This window comes from Fundulus heteroclitus, chromosome 9 (assembly GCF_011125445.2).
Source record: "Fundulus heteroclitus isolate FHET01 chromosome 9, MU-UCD_Fhet_4.1, whole genome shotgun sequence".
NCBI lineage: Eukaryota > Metazoa > Chordata > Actinopteri > Cyprinodontiformes > Fundulidae > Fundulus > Fundulus heteroclitus.
In genome coordinates, this window is record NC_046369.1 from 11,353,609 (window position 1) to 11,374,174 (window position 20,566).

General features: G+C 37.7%; 1 protein-coding gene across 2 annotated transcripts in view; it reads left to right on the forward strand.

Moving 5' to 3' along the window:
- Positions 1-1,833: 1,833 nt before the first annotated feature.
- The window catches only part of LOC105916645 (BMP/retinoic acid-inducible neural-specific protein 3), a 75,226-nt gene continuing 56,493 nt past the window's right edge, over positions 1,834-20,566 (forward strand). For both annotated transcript variants that reach the window (XM_036141021.1, XM_012851215.3), the window contains exon 1: positions 1,834-2,648. Coding sequence is in view for 1 of the 2 variants with exons in the window: in XM_012851215.3 (XP_012706669.3) it covers positions 2,605-2,648 (44 nt within the window). In the remaining variant the exon portion in view is untranslated. The remainder of the gene's footprint in view (positions 2,649-20,566) is intronic.

A 20,566-nucleotide genomic window follows, 5' to 3' on the forward strand; every position in this document is an offset into this window, starting at 1 on the left:
CAGCACTTGTATTGACAGATTCTCCCATCTGTGGTGTGGAGCTCTGAATCTCCTCCAGAGTGACTATAGGTCTCTCAGCTACCTCACTGATTGATTCTCTGCTTGTGTAGCCTGCCAGTTTAGGTGGATGGCCATGTCTTGATGGGTTTGCAGTTTCGCTATACCATTTTTTTGTAGATGATGGATTGAACAGTTTTCTGTAAGATATGAAAAGTATAGGATCATATTTTATAACATAGCCCACAACTTCCTCCCTCTCAATGTAGTGTTTCTTTCTGTTCAAGGTGTCTGTTTACTAATGTTCCTTAAGAAAACGCTTATGTGACCTTTACAGAACAACAATAGTTATGGAGATTAAATTACATGTGTGGACTCTAGTTTGTAATTTATGACTTCTAAAGACTATGGGCTCAAAACACAATTAGCAACCACCAGCAAACACTGAACAAGAATGGGCTAAAATGAAAGGTAAACGGTCCATGACAGGGACTATGATGTTTTGTTCTTCTTTTGTGGTAAATAGATGGATAAGGTCATTTGAGGAAATTGTTGAATTAACTAAATCTATTGCCAACCTTTTTTAGGTTTTCACTATATGCCCCTCTGTTCTAATCAGAGTTGTCACTTAGGAGAATAAAACGAAGATTGTGTCACGCCGGATCAGACGTAAACCTCACTAGGGACGCGACATAAATCAACTTCAGGACCACGGACAGCTTCGGCCCGCCACAGCATACTAAACGGAGACTGCAACACACCGGCAAGCGGGTTAATTAGCGCCACACTGAGACCGCTGTGCCTGAAGAAGAACTCCGGAACCCGATTGCTCTCACAGATTAATTTTAGTCGTTTCCGGGGAGATTTGGTCCCTTTCCTTCCGCCTCAGCAGAATAAGCAGATGACCCGAAGACTGCACACCCGTGGCACGTGTATACGTTTTCGGTCTCCTGTGTAATTGAGTTTTTTTTTTTTCATTATGGCACTTTTAATTAATCTATGGCTATTCATAATTAGTCAAATGATAATCATCTTTGATGTCTGTTAAGCACACATCCCTGAAATATACCTGTCAAGAAAAAGTGCCTGTGTCAGTGAATGATGCACAGTCTCTCTGATTTAATTCCAACGCGTTCCTGGCCCCCAACTGCACATTAATTATTCCCGTGAATAAGTTCAGCGAGGACCACTAAGAAGGCAACAGCTTCCCACTCTGACCAGTCGGCATCATATATTCTCCGGCGGTGATTTTGATCAACGCAATCTAAAATGAAATAATGTGCCTGGTTACGGCGCTGATCCCAGCCGCTATAATGTGTACTGTCATGCTCATTATGAAAATGCCAGCCCTCATTCGTTCACTCAGTGGCCATATCTCTGCTGCATGATGATTTAAACAGGGCTGCCTTTGGAGTGCCACTTAATGGCTCATGGTTCATGCATAGGCATGATCAAGAGGATTAGAGGTTATGCTCAACACCTTTTCTCGCTTCAAAGTAATGTGACAGCTCCAACAGATAAGGACTTAAATGTTGACATGTTCTCTGGGGGTGGGGAGCTTTTTATTATTATTTTTTTGGAGGGTAGCAATGAAACTGTTCAGGAGGGGAAATCAGTTAATGTCATTGTTCAAATCTGAAGAAGCAACTGCTGCATCGAAAGAGGCATATTAAACTTAAACTCAATGTCATTTTCCACGCAGTTCAACGTTTCAGCCAACGGGAGGAATGAAAATGACTGTTCACAAAGCGCTTCTTATTATTCCAGCCACGTCGCCTACCTCTGTCCACCCTCCTTTGGCAGCTATTACAGAGAGCTACTTGTGTTTTAAACATGTGACAAAGTGAGAGAGGGGCGCAGGGGGAGAGCTGGGGCGCTCATGCCTGCTCTGCGCGGAGCGCTGCTGACAGTTTCCTACAGGATCCGGATCCCGCGCTCCTCCACACAGCGATGCGGAGTAGGCGGATCAAGTAGCAACATACGCGGCGACCAGACATAATCCGCAACGGGATATTTAGCAGTCTTCTTCGGGTGAGCGTCTCTCCCCGCGTCCTTGCATTCCGCCACACCAGTCCGACGCTGGACCCCGCCGATTCCTAGCCGCAAAAAGTGCACCTAGAGGTCCTTCTAATCTAATCGTCACCTCCTTTCCGCTCCTGGTGGCTCTCTCTTCCTCCCCTCTTTCCTCTCTCTTCGCCCTCCTCCTTCACCACCACCCCCTCCCGCTACTCGTCTCCTCTCTTGACTCCATCTACTGCTGGACGATTTCATTCTGTAAAGTCATTATCCCCAAAAAGGTCAAAGCCTCTGCTTCCTGGAAGCTCGTTTTGGTTCGGGATAACCCTGAGAGTCACCGTGCTTTCTGAAAGTTTGTCAGTGGTGAAGAGCCGCTCAGGCTGCTGCGGCTGCTCCGTGTTTGCAACCTTTGTTTGCAAATCACTTTCACCTGTTTTTTGGAGCCCTGCACGTGCACTATTTTTGGGAAGCATTTTTTTTTTTGTTATTATTATTTCCATTATTCTCCGTGGAGTGGCTGCATACTGCCAAACTGTGAAATGAGTTTCGTTGGCATTCTGACTGCTGATAGCGCTGAGATTCTGCAAGATAATGGGACGTATTGAGTTCAACTTTAAGTGTTGTTCCAAACCTTGGTAAGTCACTCTAATTATGAATCTTTTCGTATGCTTTTAGTTAATTTTACTGTATAAGCGGCATCTATGTGGGTGATTGCTTTTCAGTTTGTTGGAGTTTGACCTTATGCATAAGATACTATGTTGCTGGTCGCAATATAAGCAGCATATTTACAATTCTCTCCATATTTGCTCCACTACGGTCTCACACATGTGCACAAACTTCTGTATTTCCTGAGGTTTTTAGAAATGTATCCACACATGCTATGCTCTGTCGATATGAAAAACACTCCTTTTCTATCTCCCTTCCTACCTATCCCCCCCCCCCTTTCCCCACCCTCTCCCCCTCATCAACACTGCCAGCCTTTATCTGCCTTTCCAAGAAACGTCTCTAATCTATATTACTTAGGGTGTATTGGCATTCTCCACTGGAGGAGGATCAGATCTCCAACACTGATGTGTGGACAGAACTGGGCTTGCAGAGTATCATCAGGGAAGGGAGACAAGCTTACTGTTATTCTAAAAAATAAATGAATGCTCTAGCTGATTAGATAATTATACATGTCACCCTTAAGCATCCCACTCCAAGGCGGAATATGAGTCAGAATAACCTCATGAGATCATCAGTGGAGGCTGTGATAGTAAGCCAAAAGCCGTCAAAGAAAGTAAATATGATTTTTTTTTTTTATGTAATCATTCTGGCAGAACAGCAGTTTGGCTTAGTTGTTGTTTGGAGTATTTTAAATTTGACCTTAAAAAAAATAACACAACATATTTTGGATACACTGTTTAGTGCCATGGTGGAAAAGTGGATTGTTGTTGTTTTTTGGTAGAGCTTTGTAACATGAAAAACAGAAACATGTAGCAGCTCTCACTGCAGCTTGCTGGGTTTGCACCGAACTGCCAAAGCCTGGTCCTCTCTTCTGAAGTGTCTGTCCCTTATCCATCCCAGGAGACCAGTGAACCTGACCGCGTCCAGGCCTGAAAGACAAACTGTCTCCTCCTGTGTTGAGGCAGATTTCTCCCATATGTGTCAGTCACCTAGACCACAAAAAAAGAGGGCTGTGAACCGGTCAGCAAATGTCTTTATTATCTAATTCCCAACTCTTAAGATATGAGGTGGGGTTACATATGTTTATGTCCTACCTTCTTGTCAGATTTGTTGTTTTTTGTTTTGTTTACTAGGGAGCTATAGACCATCTACTTGAATTTAACATAGTGTACACATAAGAGGAGACAAATTGAGCTGGCTACTTTTGCATTTAAACTGTGACTGAATTGGTAAGCATATATAGGCTTTCAGAGTAGTGCTAAAGGCAGGAATTACATGCCTGAGAGGGTTCCTTGTACTTACAGCTTAGTGTTGGGAGGCTGATAGAGCCAAATGTAGCATCATTTGTACATTTGATAGCTGGGAAAAATAAGGAAGGAATGGGTGGAAACAAAAAGGAGCTTTGCAAGCCTCCTCCCACAGAGGAAGCAAGTAATTGGAAATAATGCTCTGCAAGAGGGTTCTCCAGCTTATTTTTGGATAGACAGGTCAATACGTTTTCCTCTTCAGTGCGGTGAATAACAGCCCCTGCTGAATGCTTTGAATTAAAGTTAATCATGACTGATGTCTAATTGTATGTGGGAGTTAGAAGCCTGAGGTAAAAATGAAGCTTAAAATGGGAGCTAAATGGGGGGAATATTGGAGTCATACAAGCTTTTGGGTTGGGAGTTTATTTCAGGGTCACTTTTTTAGGGATATAATCAGTGTCCACAGCCCATTATATTATGATAATGAGCAAGCCAACAAGTTTTACTTCATTGTAAAATTGAGATGAGAGGCTGCAGGGAAAGAGGAAGATATGAAGATATGAGTAGTGAGGGAAAGGAAACATAAAGAGGGGAAAGAAGAACATCTCACTAAGGTATTTGAGATAGACCAGGAATTAAAATAGATTAGTTCATATTAAGAACAGCTGAGGCATTAGGCTAGATTCTGTCTCTGTTTACAACTGGTAATTGATAATAGAGAAATATTTTTGGAAACCAACAGAAACACACATATTTAAACTAAAAGAACAACAAAAACAAATTCATAAACGTTATTTGTGTCTGATGGTTTCTAGTGGACAGTGGACTAGCAGGGAATAACAAAAGCAAAGCAGAAACACAAGCAAGGAGAAAAAAAAGAGAGAAAGGAATCAGTCCCTGTAATTTAAGATGAACCTTTGTCCCTGTTCGCACAAGGCCACCACTAGAAGAGATCTATTTGGGATTCGCTGTGATTTATAGAAGTGTCACACTCTGTATGCTCTCTGCTGCTCAGTGATATGCTGCTATATATAAAAAAAGCACGCAAGTAAGAAGTTTACAGTCTGAGTTGCAATTGTTAAAGCGATCTTTTTCCCTTTTTGTTTTTGACTGCGGCTTTTATGTTCCATAACCTTATGATTTACAATACACTTGCGGGTGTAAACGTTGAATTTTAACCTGCTGAAACCAAATAAATAAATAGAGGATTTTCTTTGAGATCACACAAGTTATTACTGATAAAACTCACAAACACTTCTGCCTGTATTGATATAATTGACTTTGACGTTTATCAATACATAAACATTGTTCTGTCTTGGGTTTGGGATAAGAAGCAAATTTAATAAAAAAAAAAAGTAATGAGATGAAAACAAAATGAGTTGATGTTTTCTTTTGTAAAATTTCAGATTTTTCCAGCGAACACAACACTTTACAATATTCCTGATAAGTGATTACTTCATTCTACATTTCATGTGAAAAGAGCTTCTTTTTTTCTAATTTGCACCATGTTTCTTTGTTGGCCCGAGAGTTGTCTGCTGTCAAGTTTCTGACTCTTAAAGGGGAATTCTGACATTTTCAAGATCAGATTAGATTTTTTTTTTCAAAAGCACAGGGTGTTATGCTCCTTAAACACAATGACACAGTGTGCCACAGCAGAGTCACTCTGTGGATTTGTGAAAATGACGTTCGCGTTGGGTTTTTCTGCTATCTGACTCCATCTCTTATGCAGAAGTGGGAGTAGACATAGCAGCTACATGAACAAACAACACATGACATTATACTTTGCTTTTACTTCACCCCAATCTTGGTACCACCGTCACACTCAAGAATAAAGGCTTAAAAGTGCTTTGTCAGTGCAGTTGTTGATATTTCAATATGACAGATTTTGCCAATTAGTTAATCTCCAAAGAACTATTTGCATCATTGTGAAGCAATTGTATTGTTATCAGAAAAGAAAGTCTCGTTATTGGTGTTAGTGCCATAATTCCATTCTCTTTGTCCTACATTGTGGAAGCCAGGCTAAATCTTCATTTCAATGTGGTTTGCTGCATCCTCAAATCCTGCTCTGGCTATTGAGTGTAAAGGGGAAGTCCATGACCTCCTCTGTGGGTCTGTGTGTTTTTCATCCAATTTTATCTAACACAAAAAAAGATGAGACCAGAGTGATAACACTTCTGACACGAGTGCTTCATGCATTTGGAAAACCTCATTATTTCATTATTATAGAATGCTCCAAAAAAGAAATAATATCCAGTGATCAACAGTTGCCTGGATGAAAATGGCTTGTTGATATTAGAGAACAAATGAGCTATGGTAGACTGGGTGGAGTTGGTAGAGATGCAACAGTATTTAAACAATCAGTTGTTACAATGGACGCATGTGTTATACCACCTCACAATGTTTTAAATCTTCAATTATATAGGCTGTGGCAGCAGAAGACCACAATGGATGCCACTCCTGGCCACTTTGAGCAGGAAACTGTCTGTATAGTATACACAGGTTCATGAGAATTTAACAATAACATATCAAAATAATGTTGCCTGGTCTGATGAGAAATAATTTGTTGTTATCACTGTCTGACCTTAAGAATCTACAATATACTTAGCTTTATGAATTAATATTGGCTTCATTTATCATTTTAACACATTTACATAATTAGGTCACAGAAACGTTATTTTAAAAATCTTACAATGAAGTAATCATTAATTTTGTGAATGCTAGCTAAAAAAATCCACATTAAAGGACTAGACAGTGTGGTTTTTCAGTCAAGGGCTGTCGACTTCAAAATACATTACCAAACTGCTTTTTGAAATAAACCTATTTAAGTAATGGCACCTGATCATAATGCAGCAGAAAATCTGAATTATACTCTAATAATCTCCAGTATACTTGGACTTTCAACAATAAGTATGTTGAAAGCAACACAGCTATAACAGGATTTGATGCTCTGCAAAAATGTCTTTGTTTTGTCACATTTAGACTCACGCCAACATACATAGTAAGTGAATTTTAAGTAAAATCTACTTATATAGCACCTTTTTGCAAACAGATGTCACAAAGTGCTTCACAGAAAGGGTAACCCAACAATATACATACCCTAGCCATGCACAATACAGAAAACGGAACACAATGAATCATAAATGCCAATTATATTCATACAATGCAAGATAGGAAACAGTATTTGAGAGGCTTAAAGTTCACTCTGCTCCGTTTTTTAAAGAACTCGCCTTCATCTGTCCTATTGCTAATTAGATTCACAAAAACTCAGAACGTCCAAAAAAAATCAATTAGAAGGCGAAGAGTCATTCCCACACAGCTGATTGCACGAAGATCCTTTCATCCCACAACTAAATTGTTCACATTAGACTCCAAACTTTCGTTTGACCTTACGCTGACCCACATATCACTGCTTCATATCTTCTTGCTTTGGGCTTCAGTGTGTAATGATTATAAATGCATGTTGCAGCTTTGTAAATGTGTGTTTATCTGCCTGCATGTGAGCGCTTTTAATGGTGACATTTCTTGCCTTTGATGTCTTCCTCCCAGGACACCATGGCAGCTCATCCTTTGTATTTTTTGTGAGACAGCCGGATGAGTGCAACTGGCAATCATATTAGAATTTCACAAAGGCTGTGTTTTACCCCTGGTGCTGGTTTGAGAGGTATTGTTGACAGTTGTAGGAGGGAATATAACTGGGTTAATTAGGGCCAAAAACCTCATTAGTCAGCACGGAAGGAAAGTTTTAAAGTTTATCTGTTCCTGTTTCCCCGTTTTGAGGATGGTTTAAGGGCTGGCTTGCAGACAAGTTACAAAGAGGATCCTGTTAAAAAAAAAGATTGAAATGAAATATTTTAATCAGATCCCCTCCTGCAAATCGCTTGCCCCACAGTCATCTCATTTTCTATTATTGTTTTCCTTTAAATGTGTTCCAAGTGTGAGATATCACAAAAAGTGCCTCATTTCAATTTGCCCATATTCATGCCAAACAAAGACGGTCTGCGGTGGGGAGTGTTCCAGTCATGGATATTGACACAGAGAAACCACACAGTCAGGTAGATTCACACACAAACAAAGCTCTGGTAGGTGACCATCGCAGGGCTGGCATCCTCCAGTAAGTGAGCAGATGTTTAGGGGCTGAATGCTCCTTTTTGTTTCAGTCTCCAAAGAAAACGGCTGCTGAAATTTTCAAAGAGAAAAAAAAAAAGATTGGGCTTGGGAGTTCCCTCATCTCATCAAGCCTACTGTAACCTCCAGAAGACAGGCCGAGAGTCAGGACCCAACACTTGCAGACGGTAGCCAAGCTTTTATCTCTGGAGGAAACATGTAATTTTGGCTGTTACACATAGGTGTTGGAGTTGCTTTAGTGGAGCTGAAAACACTTGCTTCGAAATTTGGCTAACGCAAGTGAATTTGACTATAAGCATTGCGGGCTGTTTAAAAAAAACAACACATCATAATATATTTTAGTTTAATTCAATTAAAATGACAATATTATTGACTGAGCTCAAGAAATCTAAAGCAAACGCTTTAGGAATTACCACCAGTTGTCAGGTATAACAGCAAACCGACATTCATCAAATCTGAATTGTATTGAATGAAACGGTTTAATTTTTTTTTACTACAAGATGCTGAAACACAATTCAGATGTAGCTTTTGAACTCAACCTGGAATATATATTATTACATTTGTTTTGATCATTCAGAATGAAGACGTTACATCAACAAAGAAATTGATTTTTACACAGATGTTTCAGATTGCCGGAGGACATGTCAGCCTCGTACGGTGCACGTCAAACCAGTGTGTAACTACCAGCAACGCTTCTAATGAAAAGTGCCTTTGGCTCAACATCTTATCATTTTATTGACTTTCTTTTAATACATTTTGCCTCGAGGAAAAACATTTTCCTTCGGAAATCATCTATAAACATATTTTAATGTTTGCTCTTTTTCATTTTGAGGTAATAATAGCATTTTGGAGTGGCCCACACAGAGTCCCAAGTCAAATTCAACCGTCAATCAGTGGAAGGGGCCAAAGTTAAGGGGGCGTTCAAAAAGAGCCATTCAAAACCTGATCAGCATTTGGACTTCATGAAAGGTCAAAAACCCATTGATGATATGCAAACAGTTCTTGACTGAAGTCCTTCAAAAAGGGCTTTTCCACAGATTTTTTTTTAAAAAGCAACAAATAATTTCAAAATACCATTTATTTGTTTTCATATAAGTTAAAATTTTATTTTCAGAACTGATCCCCATTGCACATTGTATTGTCATATTTTGGGAGATACCTGTATCATTTTAAATGACAAAGATAACCTCTTGGTTAAGGAAAATGCCTTCTTGAATGCCCATAAGCGTGACCTGTAAATATTGGGGATGTAACAGTATACTAAAGTCACGGTTTGGCATGTATTCAGATTTTTAAATCATGGATAGGTATGATTTCAGTACCATTTATTCAGGAGTCTGATCTTTTGCAGCTTCTGAAATTAATTTGATTTTAAGTTCTGAAATATAAGAATAATGGGAACTATAAAACTAACTGGTTATTTGGTAGAATTTTTTATTTATTTATAAAGTTAGCAGGCATCATCAGTGCCTGGATAGATCAAGTACACAACAATATAATCACTTTACTTTGGAGTTGTTTTGATATTTCGACAAACTGTGTCCCAGCTGTACCTGAATGCAGCGATTGGGGAAATCTCACATAAACAGATATTCCTCCAATTTGCATTTCATACAATGAGCAGAGTTTGGACTGATTGGATGCTTCAGTTAGCCATTTGAACTCTAGCTGATTATTCTCCAGTAACAGTGACATTTATATTCAGCTTGACATTGTGTCAGGTGAGTCATTCAGTTAAGTGCAGACAGTATTGCTGCTGAAAAATATGTATGCTTATATAAAGTTTTGATTTGGTTCACCTTTTTTTTCTCCACTGTAGCTGCAAGAGAAACCTTAATGTTTGCAAATAGAGTTTAGTGATAGCTGTTAGGCCTCTCGTTATTGTTTTGGTGTCACGTTTTAAAGTTGCACTGCAGAATGTTGCATCATGCGTTGCATTATTTCCACACACACAAAAAAAAAAAAAAAACATTGTCCATGTGTTCAGGTAAAGTAAATTAATGCTGTATTTGTTTTGCTTTACTTTTCAATTAGAAGGTGTGTGCTGTTGAACCCCCAGTATATGTGTTTCTACATTATGCTTATGGGCTCAGAATTAAAAATGGCAGCTTTTATGCTAAGAATAGGACACAGAAAAGTATACACATAATTTAGATATATAAAGCAACTCTCTTGTATTTTATCTTTACTGGAAATATTCATAATATTTAATTGAGGACTTCAAACACATAGTTATAATGTACATTTATTCCTTAACCCATCAAGTAGATGGATGGATGGTTTTTCGGGTGGATATGATTAAAATAACTAAAATGTCATCTTCTTCTGCCTATAGTGCCAAAAATATATCTTTAGTTGTTCCTGTCCTCCTTTATTGATGATCATTCATAAGCTGTTCAGGTATAGCAAAGGGCAATTTGACTCCATTGTCATATTTTATGTGAGTAGTTTGTAGGTTTTTCAACTCTTTTGTGTCTGGAAGAACACTGTGACCTGTGCCAAATGGCCAGTCTCTTTTTGGATGATTAATGTTTTTTGAGATGCGCAAATGTGTTTATTGATTTATAGGAAAAGATTTTAACTGCCGCAACACCATAAGCAGGTTGTCTTGGAGGAAAGTTAAACTGAAAGAATATTATAACTAACAATAATTGTATAGCTAAATATTGTTTTGTCCATAAATGTAAATTTAGTCATTACAAAAACAAAATAATAAAAATTAATCTAGCATGTAACAGTTTTATAGTTCTGTATGTATCTGATACACATGAAAAAAATGGCAACAAGGCCTTTTTGCCGTGCCATTGATCTGCTAGGCCTTTAGGTAGAGTAATGACAAAACGTTGCATTAGGTAGAATGAAGAGTAGATTGCTCAATAAGTAACCTTATACTCAGAATAATACTGACTCAACAGTGTATACCAAATAAAGAGTCTTATGATGTGCAGTTGGCGTAGCGGGTCGTAGAATTTGATCCCTTGTTGGCTGTGTGTCACTTCAATTCCCTTTTGTTTCACATCACCTCCTAGGTTTCATGTTGGCACAAGAAAGCATTCCAAATAGATATTTCTTCCCTGTTGAAAGAAACAAGACAATGTCACTGGTGTCATTTGAAGGATACATTACAATCTATGTGGTTTTTCTTAACTACTTTAATAAACATTGTGTTTTTATACTGTGTAAAATACCTCTGTAAATATACGGGGGTATTTTACAAACACGGGGGAAACTATTGTCTATCAAATAGCAAGTCTAAACATATTGTGTATCAATGCAAACAGAAAATTGCTAGAAATCTCTATAATAGCTGTATTATAACCGTTTTCACAGCTAGAAAAAAAATAATTGTCAAGTCTGGCAACTGTTTTATATAATTTCAATCAAGTAGAGATGATTGTTGTTCAGAAACTTAAAAATGTAATCATGTGTGCACGGCTATGAAAAAAAATCAAGGACATAACTAACGCTCCATCTTTTGTTTTTCTGTAACCTTCCAGGAAGACAGTGCTTTTGGACTTTCTGTTTTTATAATATGAATGCAACATTTTTTCATATTGAAACAATGAGGAGATCCAGATTCAGGACACTGGAACTTCATTAAACAAAACAACTGAGCGACTTCAGAAAAAATGTTTAGACACAGGGGAGTTTTCACCTGTATTGTGAATGTAGTTTTTGCATAAATAAATTCAGATTTATCTGTTTTACCAATGTACCCAAAATCAAATAGGCAATAATAAGAAAAGCATCACCTTTTGTCATAGCTCTGCACTGATCACAACCTAAATATACGGAAATGACCTCCACTTACACATAAAGTGCTAAGTCAGGTATAGTGTAGCAATTGGCCTTAGCAAGTAAATCTCCCAAACTCCCAGCTCACTTTTAAAAACAGCTGCCTTTTAACCTGTAATAAACTACACGATTAATTAAAAGTAAGTGCTGGCTCATTTCAATTTCGTTCAGTTGTTCTTATCAGACGATTCAAACAAATATTTCAAGGTACCATACAAGACAAAGTTCTAAGCAAGTATTTCAACCTATGGTATGAAAAAAACGTAATAATTTCAGTGAACCTTTTGAATACTGGCTCTAAGTGCTTGTAGAATAAATGTGATAATGTTTTTCAAACCGTCCAACTGATAATGAAAGCAGTGGAGCCCTTTATGGCTTTAGTGAACAAAAACACTGCTGCTTTTCCACAGCACGTAACTTTTTTTTGCTTTTGACTAAAAATAGTCCTGGCATCTGCATACTTAGGAGATGCAAATCTTCATTATATTTGTGTCTGGGTAATGTCTTCCTCTTCATTTGCACTGTTGTCACAACTCCATTGAGAGGGCCTTGCACCATCAAAAATTACTTTCATTTTTATTCAGAATTTCTGAACAGCCTTGGGCTATTGCTGGCACGCTTAGTGCAAAATCACATTTGAGTGGATCTACAGGAGCCCCAGTGCTTGCTCTGTGCTTCAAATGAAATTTCTGTCCTGTTCTATCCCCAACCTTTGATATGTTGTTTCTAGATTAAGGGTTTTCTTGCCTCAAGGAAGATAGATTGAAATCAGTGTTTGCATAAGATTAAAAATGTGACATAATTCTCTTTCATAGTCCAAACATTACATCTGACATCACACAGTTTGCTGATAAAGGCTTAGTAGATAACTTTATTTGAGTAACAATGTATTACTGTACCGACCTAGACCAGCCTGAATGTTCAATGGGAAAACTGTCGCAGTAAGCGTGTAAAATGTGGTGAATGTGAAAGAAAATTGAGTTTCAGAGGTATTTGAGAGTGCAGAGGAGGAAAGTGGGCTGTTTGAGGAAAGGTGAAATAACCAGGAAAAACAAAGGATATGATAAGTCGAAAGAATGTGTCGATGAGAACCGACATGGCAGAGTTCTCCTGCATCAGCTTTTGGACAGCTGCCTGCGGGCTGATAGGATTAAAGAGTGTTTTAATGTGACCTTTGTGCTCTGTTTTTGATATTAACATGCTTCACATTTCCCAGTGTGCAAGGTCACTTTTTGTACATAACATGCACAATGTAAACCAAAATGGTTTCCACCTATAATACAAAAAAAAGTATATACAGCTACACTGTCACAGTGATTCATTATCATGAGTGTCGTCTAAAGCTAACACTGAGAAACAGTTGCCCATAACGTTGTTGTCAGATTTTGACAATATACACTCCGTGTGGCCCTTTACTGCTAAAGACACAGACATGTTGAAAAAAGATACTTGAGCTCAAGCAGAGAGCATGGCAGAAGACAACAGAAATGTTGGGAAGACAGATCTCCCTCTGTCTCAATGCGAATAAACTATTCAGCATCGGCAGAATGAGAACAGAAGCTGTTAAAGTACTCACTCAGTCTTTTACTGCTCCAACAAAACATGAAGCTAAGGAGACACTGCAGAGGATATGCTTCTTCTTATGTTGAAAAGCATTATTCTTTCCACTGTTATTTTTGATTGCACATCATTCTGTTCTACATTTTATTCCATATTAAAGGTAGGATAAAGGTAGAATTCCAGAGAAAAATGAGAATCCAGACATAAGTATCCTACTCAAGTATCTTGTCATTCACTGTAAGATATTTCCAATGGGATTTTACATATGCAATCAAGATAAGTGGGGGCAATAAGCCGAGCAAAAATTAAATTAATGTGAGTTATCTTTTGGTCCACTTCATAAGACTGATGTGCAAAACCAAAGACAGACAAGCCTCTCTTACCGCTCAGAAACCACAGTTTGTCTCTGAATAAAAGAGTTATTGTCTTTCAGTTTTTACCAACTCAAATTTTACCCCTTAGTGTGAAGTATCCAATTAAATATGGCAATACGAATAAGCAGGAATGTTGCTCTAAAAATGATTGGATTTTTATTGAAAAATATGCAATTAATGACAAAGAATCTTCTATGAGATTTTTTAAAACTTGTTTTTTTTTGGCAATTCAGATGTTTCCATAAAATTCCTAAGTATTTGGTAGAAATGCCTCTTAACCTGAGTGACTTGGGCAAACATTTCAGGTATCCTTCCACATGCTTCTTACAATGGTTTGTTGGAAATTTTGTTACACCAGAAACATGTCAAGTTCATAGGCTCTCATACACCTTTTTCAACTATGCCTGCAGATTTTCCATGGGACTGACAGCAGGCCTTTGTGATGACCATTGAAAACCACTGACTTTTAGCCTCTAGCCACTTTTAACTAATTTGGTTGTATGCTGAGGTTCATTGTGCCTTTGAAATACCCATTATTGACTAAGCTTCAACTTTTGGGCTGATGTATTGGGACGTTGCTTAAATATTTCAATACAATGTTTATTTCTCATTATGCTATTTAATAAGTGTAGTGCACCAATCCCTCTTGTTGCTGCCACCCTTGTTCACTGCCAGCACGGTATTCTCAGGCTTGCATGATTCCCCCTCTTCTCCCCAAAATGTAACAATGGTCATTAAGGCAAACAGTTAAAATCTTTATCACGCATTTACAAACTGTTATCTGGCTTTTTAATTTACTTTTGGAGCAATCCCCTCTTCTTCGTGTTGGCACAGGACTCATTTCATTGCGGATAATGAAAGTCTCATACTAATTTCAGTCAGCATCTTCACTTGTTACGTTGCTGTGTTTTGTTGCTGATAAGCACACCTCACATTAACACACTTTCAACTCTGGGAAACAAAACCTGTCATCTTTCTCTACAAAAAAAACTGCTCCTCATGCCCATCCTGTATGTATATTTAACAGATTAATGTGGTAGCTTCAGAAATCTAAAAAATTGTACTGCAGGATTTGTGGAGGTCAACAATTCTCTCCATGATTTCTTGGCTAATCTGACATTTCCATTGAGTCATATATGTTACCTTAAAATGCATTCACAGGTTCTTTGTCTAACTCAATTGGTTTCTAAACTAACCAATAAGGTTGCAAAACCATGGGACCATCATTTGGTCTTTCCCACATATTCTAAAGTTTTAGAAATCCTACTGTATGTTTAAAAAAAAGTTTTAAAAAGGTTTCTCTATATTTTGGCATTTAGCAACAAGAAGTAATTTCGGTAGTTAAAAGAAAAGAGAAAAGGTTTGTTTTAATCCAACATTACAGAAAATATAGTTATGGCTGTAGTTGGATCTCTTTGTGTACAGTGTATCTAAATAACAAGTCTATTTATAAGGAAGGTATGCTATGATAAAAAAGGAGAATGGTGTATTCCAGATTTCCATGGTATCACCAATTTGTCTTTTCAGTTGTATGGCTTTTGTTCTTACCTTTGACAATGTCTCTGCTTATATGTGATGTGCACTGGGTATAGAAATATTTCAAATGGTGCTTTTGTTGCTGTGAAGTCCTAATATACCATCAAAATATTTAATAGCTGAGTACTGCAAAAATAAAATGCTTGCAAATAAATCAAGATCAATTAAAGGGCAAGGGCAGAGGTAATTACAGTCATATTCGATAAATTAAAATATTTACAAAGTTACATCAGCAACTCAATTTACTAAGTAAAACACACAGAGATTAATTACACACAGATTGATCTTTTCAAGCTTTTATTCCTGTTAATTATGATGATTTTCCTCTTACAGCTAAAACATCACAATTAAGAGTATAGCTTGAAAAAAAAAACAGAAATTTGGGCTAAATGAAAAGCATGTTAAAACCTGATGTTTTCAAAGGATACTTTTAACCTGACAAATAATTTCAGTTTATTGGATGTGAGCATATATAACATCAGGTGCAACATTAAACCCCCTTGCACATACAAAATCAGTATGCAGTGGATTAGGGTTTTGAGTAAGGTCGAAGGGCACTCACCTCCAAGCTGTTCCCAGGCTCAGCTGTGATGGTTGCTCCGGGGTGCTGTGAGTTTTTCAGACTGCAGTTTAAATGTAGAGTGTACCTGTTAGGTAGTTAAAGAAAGGCCCTCAGATAACATTTACATAAGAGGAGGAGGATGAAGTGTATGCACTAGCTGGCAGTGGTCAGAGGGCCCGGTGGCGCTGGTGTATGGCAGCCTCGCCTCTGTCAGCCTGCCCCAGGGCAGCTGTAGCTACTAACATAGCTCACCACCGTCAGGGTGTGAACGTGTGAATGACTAAACTGTAGTGTGAAGCGCATTTGGAGGTCGTCAAGACTAGTTAAAAAGCTATACAAGTACAGGCCATTTACCATTCAGCTCATCGGGGTTCAGTGGCGGCTCTTGTATGAAAGGCATCCTAGATTAGCCTCTTCTTCTGCCACTTCCCAACTAAACAAAATGCATTGTTCTAGGTACAATGGAAAGAAAATGTTTTTTTTTCTTTTTTTATCTAGTGCTTGTGCTCCCTTACCCGGACATCAGCCCATATGACTCACACCAAAAATCAAGACTTTAGGTGTTTCAGTTCTGTAAAGTGAAGAGTTGATGTTTTCTAGAATGTGTTTTTTTTTTACTGCGGACTGTTTAGATGTAAACCTGTATTGATTACATGTTTTTTTCATGAGCTGCAGAACATCAGAACCTATGTGCAATTGCCTCACGAAGTTTGGAGCAAAATCACAGAAGCACTTTGAATTTAATGTGCAAAGGGAGACTTGCAGAGTGTTGCACCCGAAATGGAATTACTCTAATACCAAATTATTATTTTAATCTGGGTGGAGCAAGATATGCTATGATAAAAATGATGGTGGCATATTCTGTTTGCTGTGATCAAAGTGTCCCTCAGTGTTGCTGTTAAATTTGAAAATATTGGTCATTACCTTAGCTGATTAGGCATTTTATAAAACAATAGTATTTGTTTTCCATCCACAAAAGACAATTTAATAGGTTTAGGATTTATTCTCTTTTACTATAATCTTTATTATTTAATATATACTGTATGTCACAGATACACATAACGACTGGCACCTTTGAGTCTAACAAATAAATCAGACAAAAATTAATTTCTAAATTGATAGGTGATCTAATCTCATTAAAACCACTAAATCAAAGCTCTCCTAAATAGTCGAGTTTAAATAATTAACCCCTGTACCTGTCACTGTCAATGCATGGACACATAATGAACGCTGATATATTATTAACCTGTATTTTTTCTCACGATCCACCAGCTGTTGTTCATTCTACCCATGCTGTCAACTGTATTGTGTGAGTGGGGTGATTTTTCAAGTGTGCTATCCCCCCAAGCAGTCACAGGGGTGAGTTAAGTTGACAGATTGTCATCAGAATACTGCAATGGGACTCAAAACCATCCAAGATCAAAACACATTAGTTGACTGACAGTACTCGAAATGGAGATCAAGAGTATCGTGAGCTCTGGACCACAGTCTGAACTAATCGGCACTGATAAGTACACACAGGATAACATTTTACCATATGCATAGCAGCACTGGCTTGCAGAGATTTATAGTTTACCTTGCAGAAGGTAAGAATAGTTATGTATATGTTGAATGAAGAATATTCTGTATCTGAAATTTAGGTTTCAAGCATGTTTTCATGTGAAGCTATCACAGCCCTCTTTGAAATTCACCAAGCATTGATGCCACTGGTGTGTGAAACTTGTGTGTGAAATTTGCAGTTTTTGCTTAATTCTGTATTTTGTCATTAAAGATTCTGCTTGCTGGAATGAATGAGCAGTTCAATAAGTTAAACCAGAAATTAATGAAATAGTTTACTTTCAGCATCTCAAGACAGATTTGCAGTGCCTGTTACTTACAGGTGGTGTGACATTTTTCTCTTTTTTTTAAATTTCTTTTTAACCATGCAAGTTCTTGAAAAACGATATTTGTGAAAACTGGAGTAATATCCTATACGGATGACTTTATTTTGTTATGCTTACACTGGTATCGGTTACATTTGAATAGTTATCAATTTCATCAAAAATACTGAAGGACCCGTACATATGTATGTTTGATGTTTAACATTAGCTTCCCTTTATGCTTAGTTAAATAGTGTGGACTAGCATTAATGCTGTTTGTCAACCTTTAGTTTGATGGCTTGAAACTTTATTTCAATTTGTTTAGCTGACCACTCTGGAAAGAACTTCATCAGTATTTTTCCAGTCTCTTGTTTTCTTCAAAAAGCACAGCACAAGGTATTGACATCCATTTTACAAATTCACAAGGGCAGCTATGGCTTTGTGTATTTTATTTATTTATTTATTTTCAGTACACAGATTTCCCATGCATCTGCAGAGGTAATTTATTGTGCTGAAAGTATGCATGCTTGTAGCAATATTTGTTGTTGGGGACATCTGAAAATACCAAGAATATAGCCCCAATAGAGAAATTGTGGTTGAAATTTGTAAAGGTATACTTTTCATATGTCTGTTAAATTTCTTACTCAACTAAATTTGCTTCAGTGTACATATAAAGAGCTAGTTCAGAACAAAAGCCATCTCAAGGTACTTCACAAAATAAACAGATTAAGTTTGTATACAGAAATATATAGTCTGTTCACTTCATTCATATACAGAGATTCAAGTGCAATTACATACATTACACAAAAGTTTGAGAAGTTTGAGAATACTGGTCCAGAAGAAAGGAAAGGTGTTGGTGAGACCAGCCATGCGTGGTTTAAAGACAGTAACACTGAGGAAGAGACCAGAGGCAGAGCTGGAGGTAGCAGAAATGAAGAGGTTGAGGTTCTCTTAGGGAGTGACGAGGATGGATAGGATCAGGAATGAGGAAGTCAGGGGACAGCTCATATTAGGTTTTTGAAGATAAAGCCAGAGAGGCTGGACTGAGATGGTTTGGACATGTGCAGACGGGGGATCATGAGCACACCTGTAGAAGGATTTTGAGCCTGGAAGACCAGGGAAGAGATTTATGGATGGAAAAAGAGGATCTGAAGGTAGTTGGTGTGAGAGAAGAAGACGCAGAAGATAGGGTTAAGATAAAGACCAAAGGAAGAAGATTGAACCAGAAGCATTTTATGTTAAAGAAAATGGCTGCAGTGGCTTCAGTTAGGAGAGAAACAGAGCTAAACAGCTAAGCTCTGAGTGAGTATTGAAATGTATTGGATAAAAAACAGAGGCCATATACATTAGTTAGTGGCATTGTTAGGTCCTCTAATAACTTAGCCTATAAAAAAAAAGATAACGGAAGCATTGCAAACATGTCTGACTGAAAACAATAACAATCTTCACATTGCAGACAAATGATAGAATGAATCAGGGCATGCATCAACAGTTTTTCCACATCCTGCTGAGACATTAGTCCTTTAATCCTAGAAATGTTCTTCAGGTGACAGAAGGCCAACCTTGTAATTGTCTTTAGATGCTTTTGGAGGTTCAGGTCTCAATACTCCCAGATTTCGGGCCTGTTCAGTGGTTTCTAGCTGAAGCAGCTAAAGTTGTATGCTAACTTTTGATCTCTCCTCTATTGGTCCAAAGATTATTACTTTGGACCAAAACTGTCAACATATTCAACAGGACATTCCTATAGCCAAGAAGGATAATTTAACAATTGTTTCATGGCACTAACAAAAAAAAAAAAAAGACTACAACGCCAATACATAACAATACATGTCATGATCAGATAACTTTTAAAAAAAACAGAGAAGCATCTAATATTGTATTACAGCTAACATAATGTGACATTAGGATTGTTTAATAAAGTTGCCTGGTAAATTTATTATTTTGTTCTGATATATAGACACACACACATAGTGTGAGAAAACCCAGGTGGAGTATTGACAGTCACTCTGAAAAAAGTCAACTGTTTCATGTACTTATGACTGTGATTTGCAAATCATTTTTTCAAAAGGGCTGAAGCAAAATATGGAGAAAAGACTATTTATTTTAGTAGAAGTTTAGGGGTAAAACGTGCTTATTATAGGATACTATCATTATAACTGGATTCCTGTTCTGCTATTCATTTTGCAACAGTGGGGGTCCAACAAATTGATAACAGTGGGTTAATGAGTTCATCATTGAGCTTGGTAAGCTCAAACATAGTGTGCTGCTTAACAAACCTACTGCTCTAGTTTCTTAACTTGGAGACTGTGCTTTTATAGAAGCATTACATTACTAACAGTCTTCGAAGATGGTCCTTTAGTTTCCACACCATGACTTTCCAAAGATTTAGCTGTTTTTCTTGTAAACAAGAAAGATGTGCAGGAGTGACCGAGATCGTGCCCAAACAAGTAAAGGAGGGCCGCTCGGCTCAAGTCAGGGAAAACTCCTCCCACTCCTAAACTTTCCATTATCCAGGGTGAGTGGTAGCAAATTATCAAAGCGGCTCTAAACTACACAAACAGCATGGAAGATTTAAGCAGTTTTATACGGCATTTTTTACCTGTAATATTCCTTGAGACTGTTAACTAGGACATGTCTAGTCTGTACACTTCACAGGTCTGTACACTGTTCACAAGCACAGCAGCAGAACCCATGAATATGAAACAAAGACAAAAATGACATGTGAGTGTGTAAATCAAATACATAGACTTGTTTGTTTAGATTGGTACTCTAGGAAAGGTAACTTTAAACGACTTCTGCCATGATCTAGCACTATACAGCACAAAATTG